The sequence below is a fragment of the Pristiophorus japonicus genome, unplaced genomic scaffold (assembly GCF_044704955.1).
Source record: "Pristiophorus japonicus isolate sPriJap1 unplaced genomic scaffold, sPriJap1.hap1 HAP1_SCAFFOLD_384, whole genome shotgun sequence".
NCBI lineage: Eukaryota > Metazoa > Chordata > Chondrichthyes > Pristiophoridae > Pristiophorus > Pristiophorus japonicus.
In genome coordinates, this window is record NW_027253696.1 from 340,444 (window position 1) to 354,354 (window position 13,911).

The 13,911-nt window shown below is 58.7% G+C and overlaps 1 protein-coding gene across 1 annotated transcript in view; it reads right to left on the reverse strand.

Annotated features, from left to right (window-relative positions):
* The window catches only part of LOC139250516 (actin nucleation-promoting factor WAS-like), a 115,815-nt gene that overhangs the window by 69,933 nt on the left and 31,971 nt on the right, over positions 1-13,911 (reverse strand). The window contains exons 4-9 of the mRNA XM_070872890.1: positions 12,307-12,403; positions 8,595-8,621; positions 5,044-5,070; positions 3,106-3,292; positions 2,814-2,856; positions 2,350-2,503 (exon numbers count right to left, since the gene is read on the reverse strand). Coding sequence (XP_070728991.1) covers positions 2,350-2,503; positions 2,814-2,856; positions 3,106-3,292; positions 5,044-5,070; positions 8,595-8,621; positions 12,307-12,403 — 535 coding nt within the window. The remainder of the gene's footprint in view (positions 1-2,349; positions 2,504-2,813; positions 2,857-3,105; positions 3,293-5,043; positions 5,071-8,594; positions 8,622-12,306; positions 12,404-13,911) is intronic.

The following is a 13,911-nucleotide window of genomic DNA, read 5'->3' on the forward strand; positions in this document are numbered from 1 at the left end:
GGGGGGGAAGAGAGCGGGGAGTGGGGGGGGGGAAGAGAGCGGGGAGTGGGGGGGGGGGGAAGAGAGCGGGGAGTGGGGGGGGGGGAAAAGAGAGCGGGGAGTGGGGGGGGGGGGAAGAGAGCGGGGAGTGGGGGGGGGGGGAAGAGAGCGGGGAGTGGGGGGGGGGAAAGAGAGCGGGGAGTGGGGGGGGGGGAAAGAGAGCGGGGAGTGGGGGGGGGGGAAGAGAGCGGGGAGTGGGGGGGGGGGAAAGAGAGCGGGGAGTGGGGGGGGGGACGGCGGGGTGTGGGGGGAGGGGACGGCAGGGTATGGGGGGGGTGGAACGGCAGGGTATGGAGGGGGGGGGAACGGCAGGGTATGGGGGGGGGGAGGGGACGGCAGGGTATGGGGGGGGAGGGGACGGCAGGGTATGCGGGGGGAGGGGACGGCAGGGTATGCGGGGGGAGGGGACGGCAGGGTATGCGGGGGGAGGGGACGGCAGGGTATGCGGGGGGAGGGGACGGCAGGGTATGCGGGGGGAGGGGACGGCAGGGTATGCGGGGGGAGGGGACGGCAGGGTATGCGGGGGGAGGGGACGGCAGGGTATGCGGGGGGAGGGGACGGCAGGGTATGCGGGGGGGGAGGGGACGGCAGGGTATGGGGGGGGGGGAGGGGACGGCAGGGTATGGGGGGGGGGGAGGGGACGGCAGGGTATGGGGGGGGGGAGGGGACGGCAGGGTATGGGGGGGGGGGAGGGGACGGCAGGGTATGGGGGGGGGGAGGGGACGGCAGGGTATGGGGGGGGAGGGGACGGCAGGGTATGGGGAGGGGAGGGGACGGCAGGGTATGGGGGGGGAGGGGACGGCAGGGTATGGGGGGGGAGGGGACGGCAGGGTATGGGGGGGGAGGGGACGGCAGGGTATGGGGGGGAGGGGACGGCAGGGTATGGGGGGGGAGGGGACGGCAGGGTATGGGGGGGGAGGGGACGGCAGGGTATGGGGGGGAGGGGACGGCAGGGTATGGGGGGGGAGGGGACGGCAGGGTATGGGGGGGGAGGGGACGGCAGGGTATGGGGGGGGAGGGGACGGCAGGGTATGGGGGGGGAGGGGACGGCAGGGTATGGGGGGGGAGGGGACGGCAGGGTATGGGGGGGGAGGGGACGGCAGGGTATGGGGGGGGAGGGGACGGCAGGGTATGGGGGGGGAGGGGACGGCAGGGTATGGGGGGGGAGGGGACGGCAGGGTATGTGGGGGGGAGGGGACGGCAGGGTATGGGGGGGGAGGGGACGGCAGGGTATGGGGGGGGAGGGGACGGCAGGGTATGGGGGGGGAGGGGACGGCAGGGTATGGGGGGGGGAGGGGACGGCAGGGTATGGGGGGGGGAGGGGACGGCAGGGTATGGGGGGGAGGGGACGGCAGGGTATGGGGGGGGGAGGGGACGGCAGGGTATGGGGGGGGAGGGGACGGCAGGGTATGGGGGGGGGGAGGGGACGGCAGGGTATGGGGGGGGGGGGGGGAGGGGACGGCAGGGTATTGGGGGGGGGGGGGAGGGGACGGCAGGGTATGGGGGGGGGGGGAGGGGACGGCAGGGTATGGGGGGGGGGGGGAGGGGACGGCAGGGTATGGGGGGGGGGCGGCAGGGTATGGGGGGGCAGCGAGGGGACGGCAGGGTATGGGGGTTGGGGGAGGGGACGGCAGGGTATGGTGGGGGGGGGTAGGGGACGGCATGGTATGGTGGGGGGGGGTAGGGGACGGCATGGTATGGTGGGGGGGGTAGGGGACGGCATGGTATGGGGGGGGAGGGGACGGCAGGGTATGGGGGGGAGGGGAAGGCAGGGTATGGGGGGGGTGGGAGGGGACGGCAGGGTATGGGGGGGGAGGGGGGGAGGGCACGGCAGTGTTTGGGGGGGAGCGGACGGCAGGGTTTGGGGGGGAGGGGACGGCAGGGTTTGGGGGGGGGGGGAGGGGAAGAACACACGATGGCAGGGTATGGAAGGGGGAAAAGAGGGGCAGGGAGGAAGAGAAGACAGGTTGTGTGGGGGAGGGAGAGGAAGAAAGATGTGGAGGGGGGCGGGGAAAGTGACACACACGTCGGCAGGGTATGGGGTGGGAGGGGAAGGGAGGGGAGGGGAGGAGAAAGAGGGGACCGGAGAGTATGGAGGGGGGACACAACGGCAGGATATGGAGAGGTGGGACCAATTCCACAGGCGCCAGGTGCATTCTGGGACCTCGGGCAAGGGCTCTGGAATAAACCCGGGCATCATGGTTAATGGCTAAAAAATAATTACCCAGGGTAGCCCAGTTCCCCCCCTTGCCTGTCCCCGACCCCAAATACCACTATTCTTTACCTCCCTCCCCACATTCCCCCCCGTACCTTTCTGCCTCGCCTCTTTCCGCACGGCGTCAATTCCTCCTTGCCGCTCAATAACTTCGTAAATCATCTGTGAAGTTTCCATATCCTTCAGGTGGTCAGCACTGATGCCCGCCTTTCGGAACACTTCCATCAGATCCGGATCCATCAGATTCATCTAATGCACAAGGAGTTATGGTGAGCACCACACATAGACCCCGCACACACACGGACCACCCGTGGCCTCAATGCACACACGGACCCCCGCCACGTACATACAGATGCACCCCCCACAAACACACAGGGACCCCCGCCCCTGCACACACAGACCATCAACCCCTCCCCTAGCGCACACAGACCACACCCCTCACACACGGACCCACCCTCCGCAAACAGACCGCCCACCCCCCCGCCCCACAACACTGCCCGTCCCCTCTCGCGGTCCCAGGGCAGCATTGCAAGTTAGACGAGGGAGAGTCCGCACTTACATCGAATCCAGTGCGAGGGTCCCAACCCACGTGGCCAACGTGCCTGGAGGACAGGAAAACAGTTTAACATCACCGAAAGAACCCGCGAATAAACCATCACACCCCGGACTCCGAATACCAAAACCCAAACCCACCGCGTCCCTGAAGCACGAAACCCCAACCCCCTCGAATCACAACACTTCCAAGTCCGACCCAGAGTCTGATCCCCCCCGACCCCCGAAGCTCAGAACCCCACAGCCCACCCAACCCCCAACCTCACTCCGTTGAGAGCCGGAGTATTTAGGATTCTCACTGGAAGTTGCAGGGCGCGCCGATGTCGGATTTGGAGACTTTGTTGCGGTTGGTTTTTGCTTTCTTCCTGTCCTGGGTCGCCAGGCTGGAGCTGCTGACACGGTAACGGTGACTGGTGATGTCAGGGTTCGGGATATCAACGGCAGCCATGGGCAGCGAGGGGTTTGTGTTGTCATTGATACCAAGCACTAAAATAAATAAATATTTGTTAGCACAAGCCCCCAACTGCTCCTAACCCCACCAACCCCAAAACTTTCGACCCTGTATGCTCGACCCTTGGCCCCCAACACTCAAACCCCACAGGGCATCACAGCCCCCCACAATCAGGGACCAAGCCCCAGGGTGAAATGCTGGCAGCGGGTGAGGGGCAGCAGAAAATAAAGAGTTTGCAGTCAATTCAATTCGAGGAGGACCAGTATATCCAATAGCAACACCCTGACGGATTTAAACACCCCTCACACACAGGCATCCATTTACCATAGCGATACAGAGATTTCACAATTGCAAGCTTCATCACTGGAAATCCAGGGCCAAGCGGCCTCAGTCCTTTTATTGACTGATCAACAGGCTCAATGTGGCCACCTGAAACCAATTGGGAGCCAGCCAATCAACCCCAGCCTGGCCCAAACACCAACCTTAAAGAAGGGCCAGTAACCATCTCACAACCTCACAGTGCACACCCCATCTTTGCATAAGTTATTAATTAATCAAATGGTTTATAGTATTTAAATTCAAGGAACTCAATGAGCCACCCACAACAGGAAGGGTCCAGGTTCATTGTTGGCCTGTGTTGCTAACAGGACAACCCTCTAATCCCAGGAATCAATCCAGTAACCTTCGTTGCACCCGCTCTAATGCTGGTATATCCTTCCTTTGGTAAGATAGCAAAATTGTGCTCAGTACTCCAGGTGTAGTCTCACCAAAGTCCTATATAATTTCAGCATGATCTCTTTACTCCTGTACTGCATCCCCCTTGCAATATAGGCCAACATGCCATTTGCTTTCCTAATTGCTTGCTGCACCTGCAAGTTAACTTTCTGTGATTTGTGTACAAGGACAAAAAGGGGGGGAAAAAAAAAGGGCCTTGTAAATGTCTGGAGTGTCACCCAGGTCGGGTGGCACCGTTTAATGTTTTTATGTTTTGCAGGTAAACTCAAAAGAGTTTTGTGTACAAGGACATCCAAATCCCTCTGAATCCCAACATTTCCCAGTCTCTCAGCTTTTACAAATATTTTGCTTTTCCATTCTTCCTACGAAAGTGAATAACCTCACATTTTCCCACTATACTCCATCTGTCATGTTCTTGCCCACTCAACCTGTCTATAGCTCTATGCAGCCTCTTTTGTGTCCTCCTCATAGCTTGCTGTCCCACCTAGCTTAGTATTGTCAGCAAACTTGGATACATTATACTCGGTCCCTTCATTTAAGTCATTAATACAGATTGTAAATAGCTGGGACCCCACTAGTTACAGCCTACCAACCTTGGCCCGTTTATTCCTACTCTCTGTTTTCTGTCGGTGAAATGCTGGTATAATATCCCCATGAACCCTTATCTTGTACAACAACCTCTTCTGTGGCACCTTATCGAATGCCTTCTGAAAATCCAAATATACCACATCTACTGCATATGTGCCCCTCTTCTACACCCCCCCTCCTGGGTTACTGGGTGTGTGCCCACCCCCACTCTCCTCTCTCCCCCACCCCCTCTTCCTTCCCCCACCTCCCCCCCGGGGTTACTGGGTGTATTCCCCCACCCCCACCACCCCCCCGGTTTATTGGGTGTGTTCTCCCCCCCCCCCCCGGGGTTACTGGACGTGTCCCACCTGTTCCCCCCTACCCCCCAGGATTACTGGGTGTGTCCCATTGTCCTCTTCCCCCCCCCCCTGTGTTACAGGGTGTGTGTGTGTGTGTTCGCCAAGGTGTCCTTGTGGAAACTCACTGTTGCTTTTCACACTCCTCCTGCTGCCTGAAAAGAAAATTTAAAATCTGTTTGTAAGCAATTTCATTGGATTCTACCCTGTAACATGAAGGGCAGAGCTACTACAACAACAAATTGTATTTACATAGCACCTAAAATGTTGTAAAATGTCCCAAGACGCTTCACCGGAGCGTTATCAAATAAAAGAATTGACATCAGGCCCAAGTTGGCGATATTAAGATAGTAGCTTTTAAGGAGTGTCTTAAAGGAGGAGAGAGAGTCAGAGAGGTTTAGGGAGGGAATTCCAGAGCTTGGGGCCCAGGCAGCTGAAGGTATGGCCGCCAATGATGGAGCGATTAAAATCGGGGATGTTCAAGAGGCCAGAATTGGAGGAGCGCAGGGATCTCGGAGGGTTGTAGAGCTGGAGGAGGTTACAGAGATAGGCGGGGGGGCGAGGCCATGGAGGGATTTGCAAAACAAAGATAAAAATTTTAAAATCAAGGTGATGCTGGATCAGGAGCCGATATAGGTCAGCGAGTACAGGGGTGATGGGTGAGCAGGACTTGGTGTGAGTTAGGACACGGGCTGCCGAGGTTTGATGAGCTCAAGTTTACGAGGAAGATGGGAGGCCAGCCAGGAGTGCGTTGGAATAGTCGAGTCTGGAGGTAATAAAGGCATGGATGAGGGTTTCAGCAGCAGATGAGCTGAGGCAGGAGCGGAGACGAGTGATGCTATGGAGGTGGAAATAGGCGGTCTTAGTGATGGAGCGGATATGTGGTTGAAACTCAACTCGGTCAGATATAACACCAAAGTTGTGAACAGTCTGGTTCAGCCTCAGACAGTTGCCAGGGAGAGAGATAGAGTCAGTGGCTAGGGAATGGAGTTTGTGGCGGGGACCAAAGGCAATGGTTTTGCTCTTCCTAATATTTACTTGGAGGAAGTTTCTGCTTATCCAGTACTGGATGCCGGACAAGCAGCTTAAAAAATCAGACAGTGGAGGGGTCGAGGTGAGGTAGAGCTAGGTAACACTCAGAGTTGTTAACCTGTGGAATTCTCTACCGCAGAGAGTTGTTGATGCCAGTTCATTGGATATATTCAAGAGGGAGTTAGATATAGCCCTTACAGCTAAATGGATCAAGGGGTAAGGAGAGAAAGCAAGAAAGGGGTGCTGAGGTGAATGATCAGCCATGATCTTATTGAATGGTGGTGCAGGCTCGAAGGGCTGAATGGCCTACTCCTGCACCTATTTTCTATGTTTCTATGTGTTGTCAGTGAACATATGGAACTTGATGTGTTTTTGGATGATGTCGCCAAGGGGCAGCATGCAGATGAGAAATAGGAGGGGGCCAAGGATAGATCCTTGGGGACTCCAGAGGAAATGATGCGGGGGCAGGAGGAGAAGCCATTGCAGGTGATTCTCTAGCTATGACTGGATAGATAGGAATTGAACCAGGCGAGTGCAGTCTCACCCAGCTGGACGATGGTGGAGAGGCATTGGAGGAGGACAATGTGGTCAGCTATTTCAAAGCTTGCAGACAGGTCAAGAAGGACGAGGAGGGACAGTTTACCATGGTCACAGTGGCATAGGATGTCAGTACTGACTTTGATTAGGGCTGTTTCAGTCATGTGACAGGGACGGAAACCTGATTGGAGGGATTCAAATATGGAGCTGTGGGAAAGATGAGCACAATCAAGGACTTGAGAGGAAAGCAAGGTTGGATTTGTGGTTTTACAAGGACAGAGGGTGAGGAGGGGCGTTGATGATGGCAGATTTGAAGGGAAGGAGGGAGAACCGTTAACAATATCAGCTAACATGGGGGCCAGGAAGGGAAGCCGGGTGGTCAGCAGTTTGGTGGGAATAAGGTCGAGGGAGCAGGAGCTGGGTCTCATAGACAGGATGAGCTTGGAGAGGGCATGAGGGGAGATCGGAGAGAAAACTGGAGAAAGTTGCGAGTTCATGGCTATACAGAGGGGAGCCTAAGAGGAAGTTTGGCTCGTTGGGCAAGGGGAAGGGAGGGAAGTGGCAGAAGTAGCTGAACGGATGGTCTCAATCTTGGTGACAAAGAAGTCCATGAGCTTCTCACACTTGTTGTTGGAGGTGAGGATGGAGGAGTTAGGGGAGAGGATTTTAAGAAGGTTTGTAGTGGAGAAGAGAAGCTGGGGATTATCTTTGCATTCCAGGATGATCCTGGAATAGTGAACAGTTTTGGCAGATGAGAGCAGGACCCGATAGTGCTTTATGTGGGCCAGCCAGATCTGGCAATGAATGGCTAAACCAGTTGCCTGCCATAAATGTTCAATTCTGCATCCCTTAAGTGGACTTAAATGAGTGGAGGTGAGGGCCATATCAGGGGGAATGAACAGGGTGAGAGAGGGTAACGGTTCTAATGAGTGCATTTCCAGGGGCGAACACAGAAGGATGTAGGGGAAAGGGGGCGAGGGAGGGAGGGGGGAAGAGGAATGTGTGTGGAGAGCGATACAAGGAAGTAATCAAAGATGGCCTTATCTGTGATTGACACAATGGGAGTAGCAAAGCCATGTGAGATGGCAAGGTTGAGGGGGTGGCCGTGAATATGGGTAGTGAAGTTTATATGGAAGGAGAGATGAGGGAGGATAGGAGGCTAGTAAATTCAGAGTAGAGAGAGCATGACAAACTGAGATGGAGGTTGAAATCACCGAGGATGAGAAGTGGCTGAGGGAGGAAAGCAGTGAAGATATCTCAGTGAGAAACTTGGCCTGGTACTTGGGTGGGTGGTAGAGAACGAGCATTTTAAATGAGAGGTGAGAGGGGTGGAATAAGGTGAGATGCTCAAAGAAGGAGAAAGTGCCGGAAGAGCAGGGAAACAGACCAAGGTGTGATTTGGTGATGAGAGCCACATCGCCACCACGGAGGTCTGAGCGGAGCAAGTGGTGGAAGGTATAGCCGGGCGGGGAGACTTCATTCAGATGTCAGGTGTCATCGCCCCGCAACTGGGTTTCCATCAGGGCTATGATGTTAATGCAATCAGCCACGATAAGCTCATGGATAGCACGGGCCTTGTTCACAAGCGAACGGACATTCTGGAGGGAGATGCGGAGAGGGTCGGTGATGGATGACCCACTGCCTGCGTCCACTGGGTCAGCGCTGGGGGGGATGAGTTGGACGGGGGGGGAGATTGGCAAAGGTTAGCCCCCAGTGGGCGGGCTGGGCGGGAAGGTCGGCGAGAGAGTAGGATGGGACAGTTAGGTTTGCTGCTCATGAGGCAGTGACGAGTGTCTCATTGGGCCCTTCATAGGATGTCAAGAGAGACACAGAGGGAAGCTGCAGGCTTATCTCGGAATGAGTCCAGCCTGGAACGGCAGCAGGAGAATAGGAAGGTCGAGAAGTGCTGAAGGGGTGAGGTACAGATATGGGAGGGCAGAGTATTCGAGAGAAGAAAAATGAAAGGAGTTTGTCAATTTAATTTACCGACACGGCTCAACATCTCTGACACGCTTCCCTGTCATGCCGAGTGTTACTGAGCTCTGGGACTTGGTGTCTTTGTGCACTCTTAGAAGGTCAAATAAAATTCAAAACAAAATTGGAAACTCACTGTTGCTCTTCACACTCTTCCTGCTGCCTGAAAAATAAATTAAAACATAGTTTGTAAAGAGATAGGTGGTGTGGGGTGGGGTGGGGTGAGGGGTGATGTGGGGTGGGGTGGGGTGATGTGGGGTGAGGGGTGATGTGGGGTGGGGTGGGGTGATGTGGGGTGATGGATGGGGTGGGGTGATGGGGTGATGGATGGGGTGGGGTGATGGATGGGGTGGGGTGGTGGATGGGGTGGGGTGATGGATGGGGTGATGGGGTGATGATGGGGTGATGGGTGGAGTGATGTGGGGTGGTGTGATGGGTGGTGTGATGGGTGGGGTGATGTGGGGTCGGGGTGATGGGTGGGATGGGGGGTGATGGGTGGGATGGGGGGTGATGGGTGGTGATGGGTGGGATGGGGGGTGATGGGTGGGATGGGGGGTGATGGGTGGGATGGGGGGTGATGGGTGGAATGGGGGGTGATGGGTGGGATGGGGGGTGATGGGTGGGATGGGGGGTGATGGGTGGGATGGGGGGTGATGGGTGGGATGGGGGGTGATGGGTGGGATGGGGGGTGATGGGTGGGATGGGGGGTGATGGGTGGGATGGGAGGTGATGGGTGGGATGGGGGGTGATGGGTGGGATGGGGGGTGATGGGTGGGATGGGGGGTGATGGGTGGGATGGGGGGTGATGGGTGGGATGGGGGGTGATGGGTGGGATGGGGGGTGATGGGTGGGATGGGGGGTGATGGGTGGGATGGGGGGTGATGGGTGGGATGGGGGGTGATGGGTGGGATGGGATGGGGGGTGATGGGTGGGATGGGATGGGGGGTGATGGGTGGGTGGGATGGGGGGTGATGGGTGGGTGGGATGGGGGGTGATGGGTGGGTTGGGGTGGGGTGGGGTGGGGTGATGGGTGGGGTGGGGTGGGGTGATGGGTGGGATGGGGTGGGGTGATGGGTGGGGTGGGGTGATGGGTGGGGTGATGGGTGGGGTGGGGTGAGGTGATGGGTGGGGTGGGGTGGGGTGATGGGTGGGGTGATGGGTGGGGTGGGGTGGGGTGATGGGTGGGGTGATGGGTGGGGTGGGGTGATGGGTGGGGTGGGGAGATGTGGTGTGGGGGTGAGGTGGGGCTGGGTGCGGCGCGGGGGGTGAGGTGGGGCGGGGTGCGAGGTAGGGCGCGGATGGTGAGTGGGGCTGGCGGTGAGGTGGGGCGGGGGAAGGATGGGAAGGAAGGGAAGGGGGTGGGGAGGGAAGATGGGGGAGTGGGGCGAGAGATGGACGAGTGGGGCGAGAGATGGACGAGTGGGGCGAGAGATGGACGAGTGGGGCGAGAGATGGACGAGTGGGGCGAGAGATGGATTAGTGGGGCGAGAGATGGGGGAGTGGGGCGAGAGATGGGGGAGTGGGGCGAGAGATGGGGGAGTGGGGCGAGAGATGGGGGAGTGGGGCGAGAGATGGGGGAGTGGGGCGAGAGATGGGGGAGTGGGGCGAGAGATGGGGGAGTGGGGCGAGAGATGGGGGAGTGGGGCGAGAGATGGGGGAGTGGGGCGAGAGATGGGAGAGTGGGGCGAGAGATGGGGGAGTGGGGCGAGAGATGGGGGAGTGGGGCGAGAGATGGGGGAGTGGGGCGAGAGATGGGGGAGTGGGGCGAGAGATGGGGGAGTGGGGCGAGAGATGGGGGAGTGGGGCGAGAGATGGGGGAGTGGGGCGAGAGATGGGGGAGTGGGGCGAGAGATGGGGGAGTGGGGCGAGAGATGGGGGAGTGGGGCGAGAGATGGGGGAGTGGGGCGAGAGATGGGGGAGTGGGGCGAGAGATGGGGGAGTGGGGCGAGAGATGGACGAGTGGGGCGAGAGATGGACGAGTGGGGCGAGAGATGGACGAGTGGGGCGAGAGATGGACGAGTGGGGCGAGAGATGGACGAGTGGGGCGAGAGATGGACGAGTGGGGCGAGAGATGGACGAGTGGGGCGAGAGATGGACGAGTGGGGCGAGAGATGGGGGAGTGGGGCGAGAGATGGGGGAGTGGGGCGAGAGATGGGGGAGTGGGGCGAGAGATGGGGGAGTGGGGCGAGAGATGGGGGAGTGGGGCGAGAGATGGGGGAGTGGGGCGAGAGATGGGGGAGTGGGGCGAGAGATGGGGGAGTGGGGCGAGAGATGGGGGAGTGGGGCGAGAGATGGGGGAGTGGGGCGAGAGATGGGGGAGTGGGGCGAGAGATGGGGGAGTGGGGCGAGAGATGGGGGAGTGGGGCGAGAGATGGGGGAGTGGGGCGAGAGATGGGGGAGTGGGGCGAGAGATGGGGGAGTGGGGCGAGAGATGGGGGAGTGGGGCGAGAGATGGGGGAGTGGGGCGAGAGATGGGGGAGTGGGGCGAGAGATGGGGGAGTGGGGCGAGAGATGGGGGAGTGGGGCGAGAGATGGGGGAGTGGGGCGAGAGATGGGGGAGTGGGGCGAGAGATGGGGGAGTGGGGCGAGAGATGGGGGAGTGGGGCGAGAGATGGGGGAGTGGGGCGAGAGATGGGGGAGTGGGGCGAGAGATGGGGGAGTGGGGCGAGAGATGGGGGAGTGGGGCGAGAGATGGGGGAGTGGGGCGAGAGATGGGGGAGTGGGGCGAGAGATGGGGGAGTGGGGCGAGAGATGGGGGAGTGGGGCGAGAGATGGGGGAGTGGGGCGAGAGATGGGGGAGTGGGGCGAGAGATGGGGGAGTGGGGCGAGAGATGGGGAGTGGGGCGAGAGATGGGAGAGTGGGGCGGGAGATGGGGGGGTGGGACGGGAGATGGGGGGGTGGGGCGGGAGATGGGGGGGTGGGGCGGGAGATGGGGGGGTGGGGCGGGGAGATGGTGGGTGGGGCGGGGAGATGTGGGGGTGGGGCGGGGAGATGTGGGGGTGGGGCGGGGAGCTGGGGGGGTGGGGCGGGGAGCTGGGGGGGGTGGGGCGGGGAGCTGGGGGGGTGGGGCGGGAGATGGGGGGGTGGGGCGGGGAGATGGTGGGGTGGGGCGGGGAGATGGTGGGGTGGGGCGGGGAGATGGTGGGGTGGGGCGGGGAGATGGGGGGGTGGGGCGGGGAGATGGGGGGGTGGGGCGGGGAGATTGGGGGGGTGGGGCGGGGAGATTGGGGGGGTGGGGCGGGGAGATGGGGGGGGGGTGGGACGGGGAGATGGGGGGGGGGTGGGACGGGGAGATGGGGGGTGAGGTGGGGGGGTGAGGTGGGGGGGTGGGGCGTTGGGGAGGTGGGGGGTGAGGTGGGGAGGTGGGGCGGGGAGGTGGGGGTTGGGGTGGGAAGGGGAGATGAGGTGAGGTGGGGAGATGGGGGGGTGGGGCGGGAGATGGGGGGTGAGGTGGGGAGGTGGGGGGGTGGGGCGGTGGGGGGGTGGGGCATTGGGGAGGTGGGGTTTGGGGAGATGGGGGATGAGGTGGGGAGGTGGGGGGGTGGGGGTTGGGGTGGGAGGGGGAGATGGGGTGAGGTGGGGATGTGGGGGGTGTGGGGCGGGGGGCGGGAGGTGGGGCGGGAGATGGGGGATGATGGGGGGGGGGGTGAGGTGGGGCGGAGGAAGGGTGGGAAGGGGGTGATTGCAGTCAGTTTCCCGTTGCCTCTGTCCTTTTAATCCCGTGAGCTTGGATTGTGCAAACCCGTCTATTATGTTGTAAATCACAAGGCGAGGCTGCAGCAAACCTCCAGTAATTGGATATCTGGGGTTCATAAACCCTCGCATGTCCAGGTAAAGCGAGACTCACCTTTCCTCTGCTGTAGAATTCGGACTTTGTGATCAACAACAGCTTTAAACTTCTCTCCTTCTAGTTCATCACTGAAGTTTAAAGCTGCCTGACAATCCTGCACAGCAAAGCATTAAACACATTGTCATTGCCAAATCACTGCTGAACCAGTGCGAAATATACAGTCACATCCAACACCCCCTTACGCACTACACATAAAAACCTGAATATATCACCTGGGCTGTGGTGGGTCTGCTGGAGTGTCAGCCATGGTTCGGTGGACAGCGCTCTCTCCTGAGTCAGAAGGTCGTAGGTTCAAGTCCCACGAAACATGTAAGATAATGAGGGGGCTTGACAAGGTGGAATCAGAGAGGATGTTTCCACTCACATGTCTCTCCCTCTCTGCCTGCCTAAAACACAGTCTCAGAATAAGGGGCCGCCCATTTCAAACTGAGATGAGGAGGAATTTCTTCTCTGAGGGTGGTGAATCTATGAAATTCTCTATCCTAGAGAGCTGTGGAGGCTTGGTCATTGAATATACTTATGGTGGAGATAGACAAATATTTGAGCAATAAGGGAATAAAGTGCAGGGAAGTGGAACTGAGTCCATAATCAGCCATGACCTTATTAAATGGCGCAGCAGGCTCAAGGGGCCAAATGGCCTACTCCTATTTATTGTGTTATGTTTCCAGAGACTTGAGCACAAAGATCTAGACCACTGAGGGAGTGCTGCACTGTTGGAGGGACAATACTGAGGGAGCAATGCACTGTCGGAGGGGCAGTACTGAGGGACTGCTGCACTGTCATAAGAATTAGGAGCAGGAGTCGGCCATTTGGCCCCTCGAGCCTACTCTGCCATTCAATAAGATCATGGCTGATCTGATCTTGGCCTCAACTCCACTTTCCTGCCCACTCCCCATAACCCTTCACTCCCCTGTAGTTCAAAAATATGTCTCTCTCCACCTTAAATATATTCAATGACCCAGCCTCCACAGCTCCCTGGGGTAGAGAATTCCAAAAATTCACAGAGGGGCAGTACTGAGGGAGCGCTGCACTGTCGGATGTGTCGTCTTTCGGATGATATATTAAACCGAGGCCCCGTCTGCTCTCTCGGGTGGATGTGAAAGATCCCATGGCACTATTTTGAAGAAGCGCAAGAGAGTTCTCCCCAGTGTCCTGGCCAATATTTATCCCTCAATCAACATAACAAAAACAGATTATCCGGTCATGATCACATTGCTGATTGTGGGAGCTTGCTGTGCGCAAATTGGCTGCTATGTTTTCTACATTGCAACTGTGACTACACTTCAAAAAGTACTTCATTGGGTATAAAGTGCTTTGGGACATCCTGAGATCATGAAAGGCGCTATATAAGTGCAAGTCTTTTTACTGTGATAACTGAACTGAAGGAAGGTGCTGCTGAATTTTTCTGCCACTAGGGGTCAGTCTCTCACTATGTAATTGCTCTGCACCTCGACTGCACAATCACATTGACTGCTGAGAAAGGTCAGCTTTTGCTCAAAGATGCAATTTTAAACTCCACAGCCTCCGCACATCAAAACTTTTACCTTTTATATATAAAGCGAGTCAGTTTGGGCAGGGCCTGTGACTGCAGGGTGAATGGCT